At 38.1% G+C, this 21,128-nt stretch overlaps 1 protein-coding gene across 2 annotated transcripts in view; it reads right to left on the reverse strand.

Annotated features, from left to right (window-relative positions):
• Positions 1-2,027: 2,027 nt before the first annotated feature.
• LOC139176527 (complement factor H-like) overlaps positions 2,028-21,128 on the reverse strand; it is a 174,598-nt gene continuing 155,497 nt past the window's right edge. For both annotated transcript variants that reach the window (XM_070768850.1, XM_070768851.1), the window contains exons 11-12: positions 2,864-3,046; positions 2,028-2,436 (exon numbers count right to left, since the gene is read on the reverse strand). In XM_070768850.1, coding sequence (XP_070624951.1) covers positions 2,240-2,436; positions 2,864-3,046 — 380 coding nt within the window. In that variant the 3' untranslated portion in view covers positions 2,028-2,239. The remainder of the gene's footprint in view (positions 2,437-2,863; positions 3,047-21,128) is intronic.

Raw genomic sequence — 21,128 nt, forward strand, 5'->3', positions numbered from 1 at the left:
TATGGCAAAACCAATACAATGTTGTAAAGTAATTAGCCTCCAATTAAAATAAATACATTTATATTTTTAAAAAAATTTAAAAAAAAAATGAATGAATATAACAAAACAGCAACAGACTCACAGATACAGATAATGAGCAAGTGGTTGCCAGTGGGGAAAAGGAAGCAGGGAAGGACAATAGGTGTATTTGATTAAGAGGTATTATGTATAAAATAAAGAATCTCCAAGGACATACCATAAACACAGGAAGCATAATCAACATTTTACAATAACTCTAAATACAGTATAATCTTTAAAAATTGTGGATCTCTGTGTTATACAACTGAAACTTGTAAATCAACTATATGTCAACTCCAAATTATTTAAAAACAAATTATTTTAAAGATTTGCTAAAACTTTTTAGGTGAAAGTTAATTATGAACAGAGTCTGTAAATTAACACTCATCTTTACAAAGAATGACAATAAATGCAGAAAAATGATAGAACTGATCTTTAAAAATCACCATTTTCTAGACAACAGTGAAATAACTGTTTGCAGCCTTGGGTCACAAATAGATTCTACGATTAGCTGAAAAATTTGGAGAAATAATATCTACAAAAATGTTAATATTTACAGCAAAGATAACTTGTCAACTGTAACAATTTCATTTAAGGGTGAGAAAACCACCAATTTGTTTTCAGCAATTCAATTGTTACCAGCAATTCAGATTTAAATCAATTAGCACCAATGGTGATGGCCATGCTTCTTAGACTAAGAAGGTCACTTAACTTGATGCAGTACAAAGTAAGATATCACCTTAAATATTGTAGCTTGATTGTTTGAATCTATTTTAATAATAACATTTTTATGATATTTAGAAATTTAAAATGTTTATAGTTAACTGATTTAAGCTTAATATGCTGTTTAAAATGTGTGAACATAAAAATCACCTTTCGGACTGCTGGTGAATGTTTCTAAAATGCTCTGTACCAGCAAAATCAGGAAAATGTTACTAGACCTGGATCATTACCAAATTGGTCTCTAAAGCTCCTATTGTGTCACTTTGCGTGTTTATTTTAGAAAATATTTTGAGGTTCAAAGTTGATATAAACTGAAGACAGAAAAATTCAGGATTTCATGTAAATAAAAAGAAGTGAAACACCTTTTACACTGTTGAATCTGTGAATTCAACTCTAGCTATACTAAATTGTTTCTTATATTTCTTGCCAATATTTTTCTATAAAACGTTATTCAGTGTTTAAAGCAGAGTGTCTTTGTGTGTGTGTATATATTTAATGTTGAAGTTTTAATCATATATGCCGTGTTATTGTAGTTACACAATATCATTCTTATTGTTCTTTATTTGAATTATGTGTACTTTGACAAGCATCTTGTAAAATATTATGAGATCCAACCACTCCAGCCTAAAGGAAATCAGTCCTGAATGTTCGTTGGGAGGACTGATGCTGAAGCTGAAACTCCAATATATTGGCCACCTGATGTGAAGAGCTGACTCTTTTGAAAAGACCCTGATGCAGGGTAAGATTGAAGGAGGGAGGAGAAGGGGATGACAGAGGATGAGATGGTTGGATGGCATCACTGACTCAATGGACATGAGTTTGAGTTAGCTCCGGGAGTTGGAGCATGGACAGGGAGGCCTGGAGTGCTGCAGTGCATGGGGTCGCAAAGAGTCGGACACGACTGTGTGACTGAAGTGAACTGAAAATATTATGTATTTCATCATTTTTGGTGTATTCATCTATTGATAGATGAGCAAAAGTAAGATAAACTACATACATTTAATTCCTGACATAAGTATGACATAGTTTGCTTTTATAGGTTTGTTAAATGATATTATCAATATTTTGAATGTTTTCCATTTCTTTCCACACTTTTATCCTATGTCTTCTAAAACAGAGTTTCAGAAACCCTCAGAAGTAATGGAGAAAGCTTTAAGAAAGTTAGGAAACTGATGGATAGAAGGAGGCATGAAAGTGATTGAATCTAATTTCTTGCCGTAAATGTTTCATGAACAGGACACATAACATTTTGATTTGCCAAGTTTAATGAGGTACTTTTAAGAAGTGATTCATTGGACCCATCTCTCAATTACATTGTCCCCATAATATTTAACACAATCTGATTTATGATTCAAGATGTGTTAAAAAATACTTGATAAAAGAAACAGAATTGAATTAATAAGGAAAAATCTGAATACATGTACATATTTCAGTTTTATAACTGCATTTAGTCAAGGATTTATCCACACTGAGGATACACCACCTTTCCTTCCCGACAAGTTGTTCGAAATGTATGTTTTGGTGTCAGTTGACGATAACCATATTGACACATAAATTCAATAGTATCCTCTGTTTTAGAGTAAAGTTTTTTATCGTATTTCCATCTTAACTGTATGTGATGTTTTCTCATTGTTTCTTCTGAAATTAGACAGGCCTCTAAAATTAAAGAAAATAAACATAAACCTTTGAGTAATATGCAAATACACAGATTTTCAGGGTTTCAAGAACTTTGGTCCAAAAATTCTTCCTCAAACCTTTTCCAAACCAATACACTGAAAATGTATAATGTAAGTTTCAACATATTTAAAAAGTTAATGTTATAAGAATGAGATACTTTGTTTAGTATAACCATTAAATGTTATAAGATTCATAATGTCAGTTATCATATGAAGAGCTTTCATAAAGGAGCCATTGTTGCTTGAACATGAAATTTTCTAACTATATTTCTATGTACAGATATTAATCTTTGGTGTTCAAGCATTAACTGGTTGTTATTTAATCCATAAAAACTCTATTATAAACAGTTAAACGTTATACTGTGTACAAGAATTATCCCAGGATCCGAGAAGTTTAAAGCATGTACCTAAGCATTTTGGTGGTTGTGACCACTTTCCATTCTGACATATTACTTTTCTGTTTCCCTGAAGTTCATAGTAGGTCTGACACCGGTACTCAACAATCATTCCTGGAGGATATACTGATTGCAGGAGTGAGGTAATTTCTCCATTGTCTATTGGTGGAGGAGGCCCACATTTTCCTTGAGAGACTAAAAAATAATAGTTTTTGCTTTATTCAAAGACAGCTCCTACAGTTTTAAACAAATAAAATAAAAATGCAACCAAATATGTCATATCAAAACTTAAGATTTCTGATGACAGAAATGATTTATAGAAAGAATTTTAATCAGAAATACACATTTTAAGGCCTTATTTTACCACCATGGAAGCACATATAGTACGTTAACAAATATGTCTGCTTTGCAGTGTCCTGATGTTCAAACATGTTTTTTTTTTTTTTTTTTTTCAGAGTATATGCTGGAAAGATGGATAGCTAAAAAAAAAAAAAAAAAAAAAAACTACTGTGATATACAACATGTTGCAGTGTCTGTGAAAGAAATTTTGGCTTCCATTTTTGGATAAGATGAGGTAAAAAAATGTGTGCTTATAGCATCTGTTAGTATTCCTTCTGCCAAATGAAGGTCCTGAACATAATATAAAAACCAACACAGGAGACTGTGAAACAAGTAGTTAGTCAATCTGCTTAGGGGCCTTTGGATTCAAAGAGTTACACTGAAGAGAGTCCTTGGGGTTTTCATTTTGCCTTCTATGTACTGTGAATGGGCCACTGAGACAGCAACTCAGAAATAATACAAGTTCAGAAAGAAAAAAAGTCTCAGGAAGCAGTTGATCTTTTTAAGAAAAGGCCCAGAAAAGAGTAGCCTAGCAAGATACAGTTTTCACAATATTGAATTAGTCTAGAAATACTACACGAAGTGTGCACACTAAGTTTTTGTGTGCACCAGGACCCAGAGACCCCACAGAGACTAAGCCAGAATTGTGTCTGAGTGTCTCCTGCAGAAGTATGGGTGAGCAGTGCACTGCTACAGGGGCAGGGGCTCTGGGTGCAGTAGACCTGGGTATTGCATTAGCCCTCTTGGAGGAGGCTGCAATTAACTCCACCACAGAGCCACCAGAACCTAACCAGGACTGCAGAAACAGACCCTTAGAGGGCATAAAAAAATCCTTGTGCACAAAAGAACCCAGGAGAAAGAGGCAGGGACTCTACAAGAGACTGACCTAGACTTGCCCGTCAGTGTTTAGGAGTCTTCAGCAGAGACATGGGTTAGAGGTGGCCTGCTGCAGGTTTGGGGGCATTGAGTGTGGCAGTGCATGCATAAGACCTTTTGAAGGAGGTCACCAGTATCTTCCTTATCTCCACCATTGTTTGGCCACAGATCAAAAAACAGGGAGGGAACACGACCCCATCCATCAACAGAAAATTGAACTAAAGATTTACTGAGCATGGCCCCTTCCATTAGACCAAGACCCAGTTTCACCCTGAGACAGTCTCTCTCATAAGGAAGCTTCCATAAACCTCTTATCCTCATCCATCAGAGGGAAGACAGAATGAAAACCACAGTCACAGAAAACTAACCAATCTGATCACATGGACAACAGCCTTGTAGAACTCCATGAAACTCTAAGCCATGCTGTATAGGGCCTTCAAGTTGGATGTGTCATGGCGGAGGATTCTCACAAAATGTGGGCCACTGGAGAAGGGAATGGCAAACCACTTCAGAATTCTTGCCTTGAGATCCCCATGAACAGCATGAAAAGGCAAAAAGATAGAACACTGAAAGATGAACTCCTCAGGTGCGGTGGTGCTCAAAATGCAGGAGATAAGTGGAGAAATAATTCCAGAAAGAATGAAGAGATGAAGAAAAAGCAAAAACAACATCTAATTGTGGATGTGACTGGTGATGGAAGTAAAGTCTAATGCTGTAAGGAGCACTATTGCATAGGGACCTGGAATGTTAGGTCCATGAATCAAGGTAAATTGGAAGTGGTCAAACAGGAGATGGCAAGAATGAACATCGGCATTTTAAAAATCAGCAAACTAAAATGGACTTGAATGGGTGACTTTGACTCAGATGACTGGTATATCTACCAGTGATCTGGTAGAATCTGGTAGAATGTGAGCAAGAATCTCTAAGAAGAAATGGAGTATCCATGATAGTCAACAAAACAGTCTGAAATCAGTGCTTGCATGCAATCTCAAAAATGACAGAATGATTGCTGTTCATTTCCAAGCCAAACAATTAACAAGCACAGTAATCCAGGTCTATGCCCTGAACAGTAATGTTGAAGAAGCTGAAGTGGAATGGTTTTCTGAAGACATACAAGGACTTCTAGAACTAACAAGCAAAACGATGTCATTTTCATTATATTGGACTGGAATGCAAAAGTGGGAGGTCAAGATATCTGGACTAACAGGCAATTTTGGCATTAAGAGTACAAAATGAAGCAGGGAAAAGAGTAGGAGAGTTTTGCCAAGAGAACACACTGGTCATAGCAAACACCCTCTTCCAACAACACAAGTGAAAACTCTACACATGGACATCACCAAATATCCATGGAAAACTCTACACATGGACAATACCAAAATCAGATTGATTATATTCTTTGCAGCCAAAGGTGGAGAAGCTCTATACAGTCAGCAAAAACAAGACTGGGACCTGACTGTGGCTCAGATCATGAACTTCTTGTTGCCAAATTCATACTCAAATTGAAGAAAGATGTGAAAACCACTAGACATTCAGGCATGACCTAAATCAAATCCCTTACAATTAGAGTGGAGGAGACAAATAGATTCAAGGGATTTGATAAGACAGAATTCCTGAACAACAATGGACAGTTGCTCCTGACTTTGTACAGGAGGAAGGGATCAAAATCATCCCCCAAAAAAAGAAACGTAAAAAAGGCAAAATGGTTGCCTCAAGAGGCCTTACAAATAGCTGAGAAAAGAAGAGATGCTAAAGGCAAAGGAGAAAAGGAAAGATAAAATGATTTGAATGCAGTGTTCCAAAGAATAGCAAGGAGAGATAAGAAAGCCTTCCTCAGTGATCAGTGCAAAGAAATAGGGGAAAACAATAGAATGGGAAAGACTGGAGATCTCTTCAAGAAAATTACAGATACCAAGGGCATTTCATGCAACAATGGGCACTATAAAGGACAAAAATGGTATGGACCTAACAGAAGTAGAAGATATTAAGAAGAGGTGGCAAGAATACACAGAACTATATAAAAAAGATCTTCATGACCCAGATAACCACAAAGGTATGATCACTCACCTAGAGCCAGACATCCTAAAATACAAAGTCAAGTAGGCCTTAAGAAGCATCACTGTGAACAAAGCTAGTGGATGTGATGGTATTCCAGTTGAGCTATTTCAAATCCTAAAGATGATGCTCTTTAAGTGCTGCACTCAATATGCCAGAAAATTCAGCAGTGAACAAAGGTCTGAAAAATGTCAATGTTCATTCCAATCCCAAAGAAAGGCAATCTCAAAGAATGTTCCAACTACCGTACAATTGCATTCATCTCACACACTAGTAAAGTAATGCTCAAACTTCTCCAAGCTAGGCTTCAACAGCACGTGACCCATGAAATTCCTGTGTTCAAACTGGATTCAGAAAAGGCAGAGAAACCAGAGATCAAATTGCAAACATCCGTTGGATCATCATAAAAGCAAGAGAGTTCCACAAAAAAATCCACTTCTGTTTTATTGACTACACCAAAATCTTTTGCTGTGTGGATCACAACAAACTGTGGAAATTAAATAGATGGTAACACCTGACCTGCCTCTTGAGAAATCTGTATGCATGTCAAGAAGCCACAGTTAGAATCAGACATGGAAGAAAAACTGGTTCCAAATCAGGAAAGGAGCACATCAAGTCTGTATACTGTCACCTGCTTACTTAACTTCTATGCAGAGTACATCATGCAAAATTCCAAGCTGGATGAAGCACAAGGTGGAATCAGTATTGTCAGGAGAAATATCAACAAGCTCAAATATGCAGATGACACCACCCTTATGGCAGAAAATGAAGAAGAACTAAAGAGCCTCTTAGTGAAAGTGAAAGAGGAGAGTGGAAAAGTTAGCTTAAAAATCAACATTCAGAGAACTAAGGTCATGGCATCTGGTCCCATCACTTCAGAGAAAACAGATGGTGAAGCAATGGAAACTGTGAGAGACTTTATTTTGGGGCTCCAAAATCATTGCAGATGGTGACTGCAGCCATGAAATTAAAAGACACTTGCTCCTTAGAAAAATGTTATGACCTACCTAGACAGCATATCAAAAAGCAGAGACATTACTTTGCCAACAAATTCCACCTAGTGAAAGCTATGATTTTTTCAGTCATCATGTATGGATGTGAGATTTGGACTATAAAGAAAGATGAGGACCAAAAAATTGATGCTTTTGAATTGTGGTTTTGGAGAAGACTCTTGAGAATCCCTTGGACTGCAAGGAGATCAAACCAGTCAATCCTAAAGGAGATCAGTCCTGAATATTTATTGGAAGAACTGATGATGAAGCCGAAGCTCCAATACTTTGGCCAGCAGATGAAAAGAACTGACTCTTTGGAGAAAACCCTGATGCTGGGAAAATTGAAGGTGGAAGGGTAAGGGGATAACAGAGGATGAGGTGGTAGGATGGCATCACTGACTTGATGGATGTGAGGTTAGTTAAGCTTTGGGAGTTGGTGATGGATGGGAAATCCTGGTGTACTGCAGTCCATGGAGTTGCAAAGAGTCAGACATGACTGTGTGACTGAACTGGAATGCTTTAGTCTAGAAACACATGATGGCAGAAACCTCAGCCCAATCCTTTCCATGCCTTGATCTACAGGGTCCAAGTAAGCAGCTCACATTTCCACCCACATAATGAGTGAACTCTTGAGAGTCCCTTGGACTGCAAGGAGGTCCAACCAGTCCATTCCTAAAGGAGATCAGTCCTGGGCGTTCATTGGAAGGACTTATGTTGAAGCTGAAACTCCAATACTTTGGCCACCTCATGTGAAGAGTTGACTCACTGGAAAAGACCCTGATGCTGGGAGAGATTAGGCGCAAGAGGAGAAGGGGACGACAGAGAATGAGATGGCTGGATGGCATCACCAACTCGATGGACATGAGTTTGAGTGAACTCCCCTAATTGGTGATGGACAGGGAGGCCTGGCATGCTGCAATTCGTGAGGTCGCAAAGAGTCAGACACGACTGGGTGACTGAATTGAACTGAACTGAAAGAGTGAACAAGAAACCTCTGCCATTTCTCCTGGTGCCAGAGGAGGCCAGGTGGGAACCTTGGACTTGCAACCTACATGGCAGTAATGAAAGCCCGATTAATGAAGGAGTCCAATAACATCCTTAGTCTCAAGATATAAAAGCTCAAGTGTCTGAATACAGTTGAAAATCATTTATCAGACCAAAGACCAGGTAAACCTCAAAAGAGAAAAAGCAATCAAGAGAAGACAACACTGAGATGACACAGATATTGAAATCATTGGATGATAGTTTTTAAAAATCTAGTCCAATTGGTAGAACTAGAAAATAGATTATTAAAAAACTACATGGATTGACAATATATTGCAGATGGCAGAATGATCAATAAGTTTGAATATTAACTAACCTTGAAAATAAACTGGAAAGAAAATGGACATAGCTTCAAAGACCCGTGGTAAGATAGCAAAGAAGGTTGAACATGAAGTTGAAAAAAAATAATGGCTGACTTCCCTATGCATTCATTTTCTGATGGTCTAAATGGAAAGTAAATCCAAAAGAATGGGCATATGTGTATATGCGTAGCTGATTCACTTTGATGTACAGTGAAACTAACACTATATTGTATAGGAAATACACTCCAAAAAATGTTTTTTTAAATAATGGCTAATAATTTCTCAAATCAGTTATATGACTTAGCAAGTAACCAAAAACAGCAACTACATGCTAAAACTGCTCAGTGAATTCCAAATGGGATGGAGCCAAAGAAGTTAATGTCAAGATACATCATAATCAGTTCCTGTTGTGTTGTTCAGTCGCTTAAGTGTTTCTGACTCTTTGGAACCCCATGGATTGTAGAAAGACTGGCTTCCTGGTCCTTCATTAATTACCGGAGTTTGCTCACAGTCATGTCCATTCTGTCAATCATGCCTTCCTACCATCTCATCGCTGATATCCCTTCTCTTTCTGTACTTAATCTTTTCCAATGAGTCAGCTCTTCTCATTAGGTGGCCAAAATACTGGACTTCAGCTTCAGCATCAGTCCTTCCAATGAATATTCAGGACTGATTTCTTTCAGGATTGACTGGTTTGATCTCCTTGCAGTCTAAGGGACTCTCAAGAGTCTTCTCCAGCACCACAGATCAAAAAATCAATTCTTTGGTACTCAGCCTTCTTTGTGCTCAAACATTCACATCCATACATTACTGCTTGAAAAACCATAACTTTGACAATATGAACCTTTGTTGGTAAAGTGATGTCTCTGCTTCTTACCATGCTGTCAAGGTTTTCATAGCTTTTCTTCCAAGAAGTCTTTTAATTTCACGGCTGCAGTCAGCATCCACAGTGATTGTGAAGCTGAAAAGAATGAAGTCACTGTTTCTATTTCCACCCATTTTTGACATATAGTGATGGAACCCAATACCATGATCTTCATTTTTTGAATGTGGTTTTAAGCTAGCTTTTTCAATCTCCACTTTCAGCAATATCAAGAGGCTCTTTAGTTCCTCTTTGCTTTCTGCCATTAGTGTGATGTAATCTGTGTATCTGAGGTTATTGGTATTTTTCCTGGCAATCTTGATTCCAGCTTGTGCTTCTTCCAGCCTGGTATCTTGTGTGAAGTTAAAGTAGCAGGTGACAATATAGCCTTGACATACTCCTTTCCAAATTTTGAACCAGTTTGTTGTTCCATTCCGGTTCTAACTGTTGCTTCTTGACCTGCATACAGGTTTCTCAGGAGGCAGGTAAGGTGATCAAGTATTCTCATCTCCGTAAGAATTTTCCACAGTTTGTTGTGATCCACACAGTCAAAGACTTTAGTGTAGTCAATGAAGCAGTGTTTCTTCAATTCCTTTGCATTTTCTATGATCCAACAGATGTTGTCAATTTAATTTCTAGCTCTGCTGTCTTTCTAAATTTAGCTTGTACATCTCGAAGTTCTCAATTCACAAGTTGTTGAAATTTAGCTTGAATATTTTGAGTATTACCTTGCTAGCATGTGAAATGAGCCCAATTGTGTTGTGGTAGTACGAACATTCTTTGGCGTTGCCCTTCTAGAGACTGGGATAAAAACTCACCTTTTCCAGTTGTATAGCCACTGCTGAGTTTTCCAGATTTGCTGGCATATTAAATGTAGTACTTTCACAGCATCATCTTTTAGGATTTGAACTAGCTCAGCTGGAATCCCATCATCTCCACTAGCTTTGTTTGTAGTGATGCCCACTTGATTTTACACTCTAGGATTTCTGGCTCCAGGTGACTTGTGGTTATCTGGGTCATTAAGTCCTTTTCTGTACAGTTCTTCTGTATATTCTTGCCACCTCTTCTTAATACCTTCTTCTTCTCTTAGGGGCATACTGTTTCTGCCCTTTACTGTGCCCATGATTACATGAAATGTTCCCTTGCTCTCTCTAATTTTCTTGAAGACATCTCTAGTCTTCCCCATTGTATTGCTTTCCTCTATTTTTTTGCATTGCTCACTTAACAAGGCTTTCATATCTCTCCTTGCTATCCTTTGGATTGTGCATTCAGATGGGTATATTTTCCCTTTTGTCCTTTGCACTTTGCTTCTCTTCTTTATTCATCTCTTTGTAAGGCCTTCTCAGAAAGCCATTTTGCATTGTTGCATTTCTGCTTCTTAGGGATGGTTTTGCTCACTGCCTCCTGTACAAAGTTACAAACCTCCATCCATAGTTCTTCAGGCACTCTCACAGATCTAATCCCTTGAATATTTTTATCCTTTCTGCTATATAATCATAAAAGACCTGAATGGCCTAGTGGTTTTCCCTGCTTTCTTCAATTCAAGTCTGAATTTCGCAATAAGAACCTCATGATCTGAGCCACAGTCAGCTTCCAATCTTGGTGTTGCCAACTGTATAGAGCTTATCTATCTTTGACTGCAAAGAATATAATCATTCTGATTTCGGTACTGAACATCTCGTGATGTCCATATGTAGAATTGGCTCTTGTGTTTTTGAAGAGGGTGTTTGCTATGATCCATGTCTTCTCTTGTCAAAACTCTTTTAGCCTTTCCCCTGCTTCATTTTGTACTCCAAGGCCAAACTTGCCTGTTACTCCAGGTATCTTTTTATTCCTACCTTGCATTCCAGTTCCCTGTATGAAAAGCAGATTGTTCTTTTTATTTTGATGTTTTGATCTAGAATGTAATATAAGTCTTCATAGAACCAGTCAACCATATATTTTGACATTAGTGGGTGGGGCTTAGACTGGGATTACTCTGATTGTAAGTGACTTGCCTTGGAAATGAATGGAGATAATTTTGTCGTTTTGAGAATGCACCCAAGTACTGCATTTCAGACTGTTTTGTTGGCTGTGAGGGCTACTCCATTTCTCCTAAGGAATTCTTTCCCATAGTAGTAGATATAATGGTCATCTGAATTAAATTTGCCCATTCCGGTCCCTTTCAATTCACTGATTCATAAGTCTTGATGTCATAATGAGTAATAAATATATATATATATATAAAATATTTATTATTATATAATATTTATATATTAATATAAATATATAATATTTATCTATAATATATTGTATAATATATATTATATTATATTTTTATATATTATATTATATTTATATATATTATATATTATATATATTTATATATAAATATATATATATTTGTGTGTGTGTCTAGAGCTTTGTAGTATAGTCTGAAGTCAGGGAGTGTCATTCCTCCAGCTCCATTTTTCTTTCTCAAGATTGCTTTGTCTATTCTTGGCCTTTTGTGTCTCCATTCAAATTTTAAGTTTTTTTTTTTTTTTTTCTAGTTCTGTGAAAAATTGCCATTGGTAAATACATACAGATTGCATTGAATCTGTAGACTGCTTTTGGTAGTATAGTCATTTTGACAATATTCATTTTTCTAATCAAAGATAATGGTATATCCTTCTATCTGTTTTTGTCTTCATTTTCTTTCATTAGTATACTACAGTTTCAGATTACAGATCTTCTGTTTCCTTAGGTTTATTCTCCAAAGAAGACATTCCGATGGGCAAAACGTCCATGAAAAGATGTTCATATCACTAATTATTAGAGAGATTCAAATCAAAACTACAGCATGATATCCCTTAACATGAGTCAAAAGAGCTATGCTGGTGAGTATATGGAAAGAAGATAACACTCCTACACTGTTAGTTGATACAGCCACTATGGAGACAAGTATTTACACTCCTTAAAGAAAACTAAAAATAGAGCTACCATATGACCCTGCAATCTTGCCCCAGGCATGGATCTGGTGAAAAACTTGGTCTATGAGGAAACACACACCCTAATGTTCATTGCAGCACTGTTTACAATAGTCATAATATGGAAAACCTAAATGTCCATCAAGAGAGAAATGGGTAAAGAAGATGTGGTACAAATATACAATGGAATATTACTCATCCACTAAAAGAATGAAATAACCAACACAGTATTCTTCACAGAGCTAGAACAAATAATTTCACAATTTGTATGGAAATACAAAAAACCTCGAATAGCCAAAGCGATCTTGAGAAAGAAGAATGGAACTGGAGGAATCAACCTGCCTGACTTCAGGCTCTACTACAAAGCCACAGTTATCAAGACAGTATGGTACTGGCACAAAGACAGAAATATAGATCAATGGAATAAAATAGAAAGCCCAGAGATAAATCCACGTACATATGGACACCTTATCTTTGACAAAGGAGGCAAGAATATACAATGGATTAAAGACAATCTCTTTAACAAGTGGTGCTTGGACAACTGGTCAACCAGTTGTAAAAGAATGAAACTAGACCACTTTCTAACACCATACACAAAAATAAACTCAAAATGGATTAAAGATCTAAACGTAAGACCAGAAACTATAAAAATCCTAGAGGAGAACATAGGCAAAACACTCTCTGACATACATCACAGCAGGATCCTCTATGACCCACCTCCCAGAATATTGGAAATAAAATCAAAAATAAACAAATGGGACCTAATTAACCTTAAAAGCTTCTGCACATCAAAGGAAACTATTAGCAAGGTGAAAAGACAGCCTTCAGAATGGGAGAAAATAATAGCAAATGAAGCAACTGACAAACAACTAATCTCAAAAATATACAAGCAACTCTTACAGCTCAACTCCAGAAAAATAAATGACCCAATCAAAAAATGGGCCAAAGAACTAAATAGACATTTCTCCAAAGAAGACATACAGATGGCTAACAAACACATGAAAAGATGCTCAACATCACTCATTATCAAAGAAATGCAAATCAAAACCACTATGAGGTACCATTTCACGCCAGTCAGAATGGCTGCGATCCAAAAGTCTACAAATAATAAATGCTGGAGAGGGTGTGGAGAAAAGGGAACCCTCTTACACTGTTGGTGGGAATGCAAACTAGTACAGCCACTATGGAGACCAGTGTGGAGATTCCTTAAAACACTGGAAATAGAACTGCCTTATGATCCAGCAATCCCACTGCTGGGCATACACACTGAGGAAACCAGAAGGGAAAGAGGCACATGTACCCCAATGTTCATCGCAGCACTGTTTATAATAGCCAGGACATGGAAGCAACCTAGATGTCCATCAGCAGATGAATGGATAAGAAAGCAGTGGTACATATACACAATGGAGTATTACTCAGCCATTAAAAAGAATACATTTGAATCAGTTCTAATGAGGTGGATGAAACTGGAGCCTATTATACAGAGTGAAGTAAGCCAGAAGGAAAAACATAAATACAGTATACTAACGCATATATATGGAATTTAGAAAGATGGTAACAATAACCCAGTGTACGAGACAGCAAAAGAGACACTGATGTATAGAACAGTCTTATGGACTCTGTGGGAGAGGGAGAGGGTGGGAAGATTTGGGAGAATGGCATTGAAACATGTAAAATATCATGTAAGAAACGAGTTGCCAGTCCAGGTTCGATGCACGATACTGGATGCTTGGGGCTAGTGCACTGGAACGACCCAGAGGGATGGTATGGGGAGGGAGGAGGGAGGAGGGTTCAGGATGGGGAACACATGTATACCTGTGGCAGATTCATTTTGATATTTGGCAAAACTAATACTATTATGTAAAGTTTAAAAATAAAATAAAATTTTAAAAAAAAGAATGAAATAATGTCATTTGCAAAAATATGGATGGACCTAGAGAGTGTTATACTGAGTGAAGTTAGAGAAGGAGAAAAATTGTAAGACATCCCCTATATGAATCTTAAAAGAAATTTTGCAGACAACTTATTTTTGGAAAAGAAACAGACTCACAGACTTAGAGAAGGAATTTATGGTTGCCAGGGGGAATGATGGGAGAAGAGACAGGGAATTTGGGTGGACATGAACACACTGCTATTTTTTAAGTGGATGACAAATAAGGACCTACTGTATAGCACAGGGAACTCTGTGGAGTGTAATGTGGCAGATTTGATAGGAAGGGAGTTTGAGTGAAAATGGTCACATGCATATGTGTGGCTGAGTCCCTTCACTGTTTACCTGAAGTTAGCACAACAGTATTAATCAGCTATATGCCAATACTAAATCAAAAGTTAAACAAGATACATCATGTTCAAATTCCTGAAACTTACAGAAAAAAATCTCATAAGCAGCTTGATAGACATGCAATACTAATTTGGGATAAATATTATGCAATACATATTTGGAAAAAAGGATTCAAGCATCGGTGGAAATCTCATCAATGAGCATAGAGTCAGAGAGAAATGAGAACATTTTCCCAAAGCTGGATGAAAATAATTGTCAACTCCAAATTCTTGTAAACTATCTTGTAAACTATCCTTTTGAATTAAAGAGAGAAAGAAAAAATTTCCCAAACAAAGCAAAACTGATAGAATTTGTCTCCAGCAGAACTATACTTAAGAACTTTTCAAAAGAAAGCAAAATAGAAAAAGAATTGAGATTTTAGAATGGAGTTTTTTCTTCCTTTTTTTTTTAAAGAAAGGGAAAATATAATAAGAATATGATTTCCCTGTTGATTTTATTTTAGTTGTGCAAAATTGTCATCTGATATGGTGCTCAATGTATATAGAGAGGATACTACAGACATTTATGTTAAAAATATGGAGAGAACCAATAAATCTAAATGGAATTAAGCATTCAACAGTTCATCTGAGGTGGTAAAATGTCAGCAACAGTGGGGAGTGGTAAACTACCTCCTGCTGCTGCTAAGTCACTTCAGTCGAATTCGACTCTGTGCGACCCCAAAGATGGCAGCCCACCAGGCTCCCCTGTCCCTGGGATTTTCCAGGCAAGAGTACTGGAGTGGGGTGCCATTGCCTTCTCTGGATAAACTACCTATGTGTATCTTAATACCTAGAGAGACTAAGAAAACCATGCAAAGACATATACTCAAAAACAATGCAGATCCAAGTCAAATTATTTTATAACGTTCAAAAATCCACAAGGAAGTCAAGAAAAGAAAAACTTTGAGAATTGAAGGAAACACACAAAAAACAAATAAGAAAATGGCAGACTGTTCTTAATAAGTCACTCTAAATATAAATGGTCCTAAATACATCAATTAAAAACCTGAAAATGCCAGGGTAGACACCTAAACAAGACTCAGCTGTATGTTGTCTAAAAAAAAAAGTCGCTTTAAACACGAAAACATGTTCAAGTGGAGATTGCAAAAATTACACACCTGGCAAAAGTTAACATGCGTCTGCCTACAATGCAGGACACCCGGGTTCGATCCCTGGGTTGGAAAGATCCCCTGGAGAAGGAAATTGCAACCCACTCCAGTATTCTTGCCTGGAAAATCCCATGGATGGAGGAGCTTGTTTGGCTATTGTCCATGGGGTCGCAAAGAGTCGGACACAACTGAGCGACTTCACTATCACTAATGTACATGGAACAACAGACTAGTTTCAAATAGGAAAAGGCTGTATAGTATCACCCTGCTTATTTAACTTCTATGCAGAGTACATCATGAGAAATGCTGGGCTGGAAGAAGCACAAGCTGGAATCAAGATTGCCGGGAGAAACATCAATCACCTCAGATATGCAGATGACACCACCCTTATGGCAGAAAGTGAAGAGGAACTAAAGAGCCTCTTGATGAAAGTGAAAGAGGAGAGTGAAAAAGTTGGCTTAAAGCTCAACACTCAGAAAACAAAGAAAATGGCATCTGGTCCCATCACTTCATGGGAAATAGATGGGGAAACAGGGGAAACAGTGTCAGACTTTATTTTGGGGGGGGCTCCAAAATCACTGCAGATAGTGACTGCAGCCATGAAATTAAAAGATGCTTACTCCTTGGAAGGAAAGTTATGACCAACCTAGATAGTATATTGAAAAGCAGAGATATTACTTTGCCAACAAAGGTCCATCTAGTCAAGGCTATGGTTTTTCCAGTGGTCATGTATGGATGTGAAAGTTGGACTGTGAAGAAAGCTGAGTGCCAAAGAATTGATGCTTTTGAACTGTGGTGTTGGAGAAGACTCTTGAGAGTCCCTTGGACTGCAAGGAGATCCAGCCAGTCCATCCTAAAGGAGATCAGTCCTGGGTGTTCATTGGAAGGACTGATGCTGAAGCTGAAACTTCAATATTTTGGCCACCTCATGTGAAGAGTTGGCTCATTGGAAAAGACCATGCCTCCTGGGGCATCTCATTAAGAGGATGAGATGGCTGGATGGCATCACTGACTCGATGGACATGAGTTTGAGTGAACTCCGGGAGTTGGTGATGGACAGGGAGGCCTTGTGTGCTGTGATTCATGGGGTCCCAAAGAGTTGGACAGGACTGAGTGACTGAACTGAACTGAACTGAACTGAATGTACTTCTTGGTTTGGATTCCCATCCTGTCTGATCTCTAAACACTGAAGTGTCCCAGTACCAAGTTCAGACTTTTTATTTTTATGTGTACACTCATTTCCTGAATGAGTTCAGCTAGTTATTGTTCAGTCACCAAGTCATGTCTAACACTTTGTGACCCCACGGACTGCTCATGCCAGGTTTCCATGTCCCTGACCTCCTCTGGAGTTGCCTAAGTTCATGTCCATTGAATTGTGATGTCACCCAAACATCTCATCTTCTGTCACCCTCTTCTCTGTCTTCCTTCAACCTTCCAATGAATCAGCTATTCACATCAAGCTTAGCTGAGGATTTTGAACATAACCTTACTAGCATGGGAGATGACTGCATTTGTCTTTTGATCTGAACATTTTTAGTACTGCCCTTCTTGGGAATTGTAAGGATTGACCTTTTCCACTCCTGTGACTACTCCTGGGTTTCCAAAATTTGCTGATGTAATGAGTGTAGTACTTTTGTAGCATCATCCTGTAGGATTTTAAATAGCTCTGCTGGAGCTCAGCTAGTAACCTACCTTTAAATATCACCCATAGGTACAGCTGCCCACATCTATGTCAGATTTTGTGATCAGGCCCCAGCTGCTTATTCCATGTCTCAAAGCGGAATTTCTTGGGCTGTTAAATGTAACTATGGTACCTTTTACACACTTATATTCAGAAAACAACTGACTATCTTAATGTTTTAAGACAGGAAATGTCCCATGATTCCAACTGCTCAAATCTGGTCAACAATGTCATACAATAAACATGTTAGATTACATATTCAGACCACAAAAGAACTGGATTTTCAGCATCATTTTTTTTTTTTTGCAACTAAAAATTATTCCAGAAAGGCTACTTTATCCTAATTTTGATTCAATATATCTTATTATATTCCCTAAATTGGGTGGACAGGGTGAGTAAGATATTCTACCTTTGCACTGAGGTGGTTTTCTCCAAGTTCCATTTAAACATATGACATCTATCTCCCCAAAAAGGTCATAATTCCCAATGCATTCATAACATGCTCTCTCACCACTTTGATATCTAGACTTTTGATTGTGTATAATAGCATTTTCCACTTGAGGTGGATTCACACAGGAAACATCTGAATAGAAAGGGAAAAAAGTCTCTCTTATATAATGATTATCATGAACAGCAAGGAGGAAATAGAATGTCAAATACATTCCATGGTTTTTTCAACAGTTCATCTGTCATGGAAGACTGCTAATTGTCATCAGTTTATATGTAAGGTTAAGGGAAAGGAAATAAAGTGATATTTTTCAGCATGAATTAAACTTCTGTATCTTAAATCTCTCCCCTATACCTCATTAGAAAAGTGATACACAATTTTTAGGGCACTGAAGAAAAAGAGTTTTGCTGGAAATCATGAGAGTTTTACTTCTTCTTTTCCAATCTGGATTCCTTTATTTCCTTTTCTTCTCTGAGTATTGTGGATAAAACTTCCAAAACTGGGGAGGAGCCAAGATGGCGGAGGAGTAGGACGGGGAGAACACTTTCTCCCCTACAAATTCATCAAAAGAGCATTTAAACGTCGAGTAAATTCCACAAAACAACTTCTGAATGCCGGCAGAGGACATCAGGCACCCAGAAAAGCAACCCAACTCTTCGAAAGGAGGTAGGAGAAAATATTAAAAACAAAAAAAAAGAGACAAAAGAGGGAGGGTCGGAGTTCCGTCCCGGGAAGGGAATCTTAAAAAGAGAGAAGTTTCCAAACATCAGGAAACCTTCTCACTGCCGAATCTGTGCCGAGCTTTGGAAGCACAGAGGGCAACATAACAGGGAGAAAAAATAAATAAACAATTTAAAACTCGCAGATTGCGAGCCCTACAGTAACTCCCCCAGCAGAGAAGCAGCGCAGACGCCTGCATCCGCCATTAGCAAACCCGGGCTGGGCAGGGAGGCGCGGCGTGGGCTGCATCGCTGAGAGTAAGAATCTGGCCTGAATACCCTGAGCGCTATCTGAGCGAAATAATTTGGGCTAGCAAACCAGACTGTGGGATACCTACCACGCGAAAAGCCAGCCCTAACCTAAGACCGCCAGGCCCGCGCACGGAACAAAGGACTGAACAGAGATAGCCGGCTGCAGACCTTCCCCCTCCGGTGACAGGCAGCCAGAGCCGGAAGGGGGCAATCGCAGCCCCAGAGAGACATTATCTATAAAATTGTAAGCAGGCTTCTTTGCTAACTAAAACTTCTTGGGGGTCTGGACGGTCAACATCTGCCTGAGAAGGTGCGCCGGTTTTACATCCAGATAACCGAGTGGCGGGGAGGCGATAAGTCACAGCATTGGCGCTCGCCTGGGAAGAGCAAATTGGCGCTCGGACCTGGGAAGAGCACAAAACGCAGGCCCAACTGAGTCTGCGCCTCTGAGGACTACCCGAGTGCCTGAACCTGAGTGGCTTGGACCTGGGAGGTGCATGCAGCCCAGGGCCAGCCTCGGATTGTTCCCGGCGGAACAACCTAGAGTCCGAGCAGTGTGGACAGGGAGGCTACACGCGCCGTGAGCAGGGGCAGACCCAGGGTGGCTGAGGCACTGCGAGCCCACGCCAGTGTTATTTGTTTGCAGCATCCCTCCCTCCCTCCCCACAGCGCGACTGAACAAGTAAGCCTAAAAAAAAAAAAAAAAAGTGTCCTCCACCGTGCCCTTTGAGTCAGGGCGGAAAACAGATACTGAAGAGACTAGCAAACAGAAGAAGATATAACAGAGGGAAACGCCTTGGAAGCTACAGGCAATAGATCAAAACCCTGTGGTTACTACGGACTACATAGGAAGGGGCCTATAGATCTTGAGAAATATAAATCTGACCAAGGAACTAGCCAAAAATGAACTGAACCCACAACACCCAAAAAAAAAAAACAAACAAACAAAAAAGTCCTAGATATATTTTTATTATTTTTACGATCATTCTTTTTTTTTTTTAATTAAAAAAAAAAATTTTTAAGTCCTCTATTGTTCCTTTAATTTTCACTTTTATAACCTATTACTTTGCAAAAAAAAAAAAAAAAAAAAGACCCTATTTTTTTTCTTCTTCAGCAAACTTCATATATATATATTTTATAATTTTTTGACCTTGTTTTTTTTGTTTGTTTGTTTTTGTTTTTTTCTTCTTTTCTTTAACATTGTATTTTTGAAATCCCAAACTCTACTCTAGATTTTTAATTTTCGCTTTTTGGTATATGTTATCAATTTTGTACCTATAGTTTTTTTTTATATAATTTCTGTGACTTTTTTTTTCTTTTTCTTCTTCTCTGTTTCTTTCTCTTCTTCTTTTATATAACATTGTATATCTGAAATTCCAAACTTTACTCTAGATTTTTAATTTATGCTTTTTGGTATTTGATATCAATTTTGTACCTGTATTTTCTTTATAATTTTTGTGACATTGTTCGTATTTGTTTGTTTGTTTTCTCTCTTTATTTTTCTTCTTCTTCTTCTTTTTTTTTTTTTTTAACATTGTATTTTTGAAATTCCAAACTCTACTCTAGATTTTTAATTTTTGCTTTCTGGTATTAGTTATCAATTTTGTACCTGTACTTTCTTTATAATTTTCGCGACCTTGTTTGTTTTCGTTTGTTCGTTCTTTCTCTCTTTCTTTTCCTTCTTCTTTTCTTTAACATCGTATTTTTGAAATTCCAAACTCTACTCTAGATTTTTAATTTTTGCTTTTATGTATTTGTTACCAATTTTGTACCTTTAAGGACCCAATCTTCAGGACCCATTTTTCACTAGGGAGTGAGATTACTGGCTTGACTGCTCTCTCTCCCTTTGGACCCTCCTTTTTCTCCACCAGGTCGCCTGTGTCTCCTCCCTAACCCCTCTCTACTCTACCCAACTCTGTGAATTTCTGTGTGTTCCAGACGGTGGAGAACACTTAGGGAACTGATTACTGGCTGGATCTGTCTCCCTCCTTTTCATTCCCCCCTTTTATCCTTCTGGCCACCTCTGTTACCTTCCTCCTTCTTCTCTTCTCTGTATAACCCCGTGAACATCTCTGAGTGGTCCAGTTGTGGAGTGCACATAAGGAAGTGACTACTGGCTAGCCCACTCTCTCCACTATTGATTCACCTCATCTCATTTGGGTCACCACTAACTCCCTCCTCCCTCTTCTCTTCTCCATGTAACCCCGTGAACCTCTCTGAGTGACCCTCACTGTAGAGAAACTTATCATCTTTAATGTAGATGTTTTATCAATGGTGCTGTATAGAAGGAGAAGTTTTGAAACTACTGTAAAAATAAGACCGATAATCGGAAGC

Source organism: Bos indicus, chromosome 16 (assembly GCF_029378745.1).
Source record: "Bos indicus isolate NIAB-ARS_2022 breed Sahiwal x Tharparkar chromosome 16, NIAB-ARS_B.indTharparkar_mat_pri_1.0, whole genome shotgun sequence".
NCBI classification, from domain to species: domain Eukaryota; kingdom Metazoa; phylum Chordata; class Mammalia; order Artiodactyla; family Bovidae; genus Bos; species Bos indicus.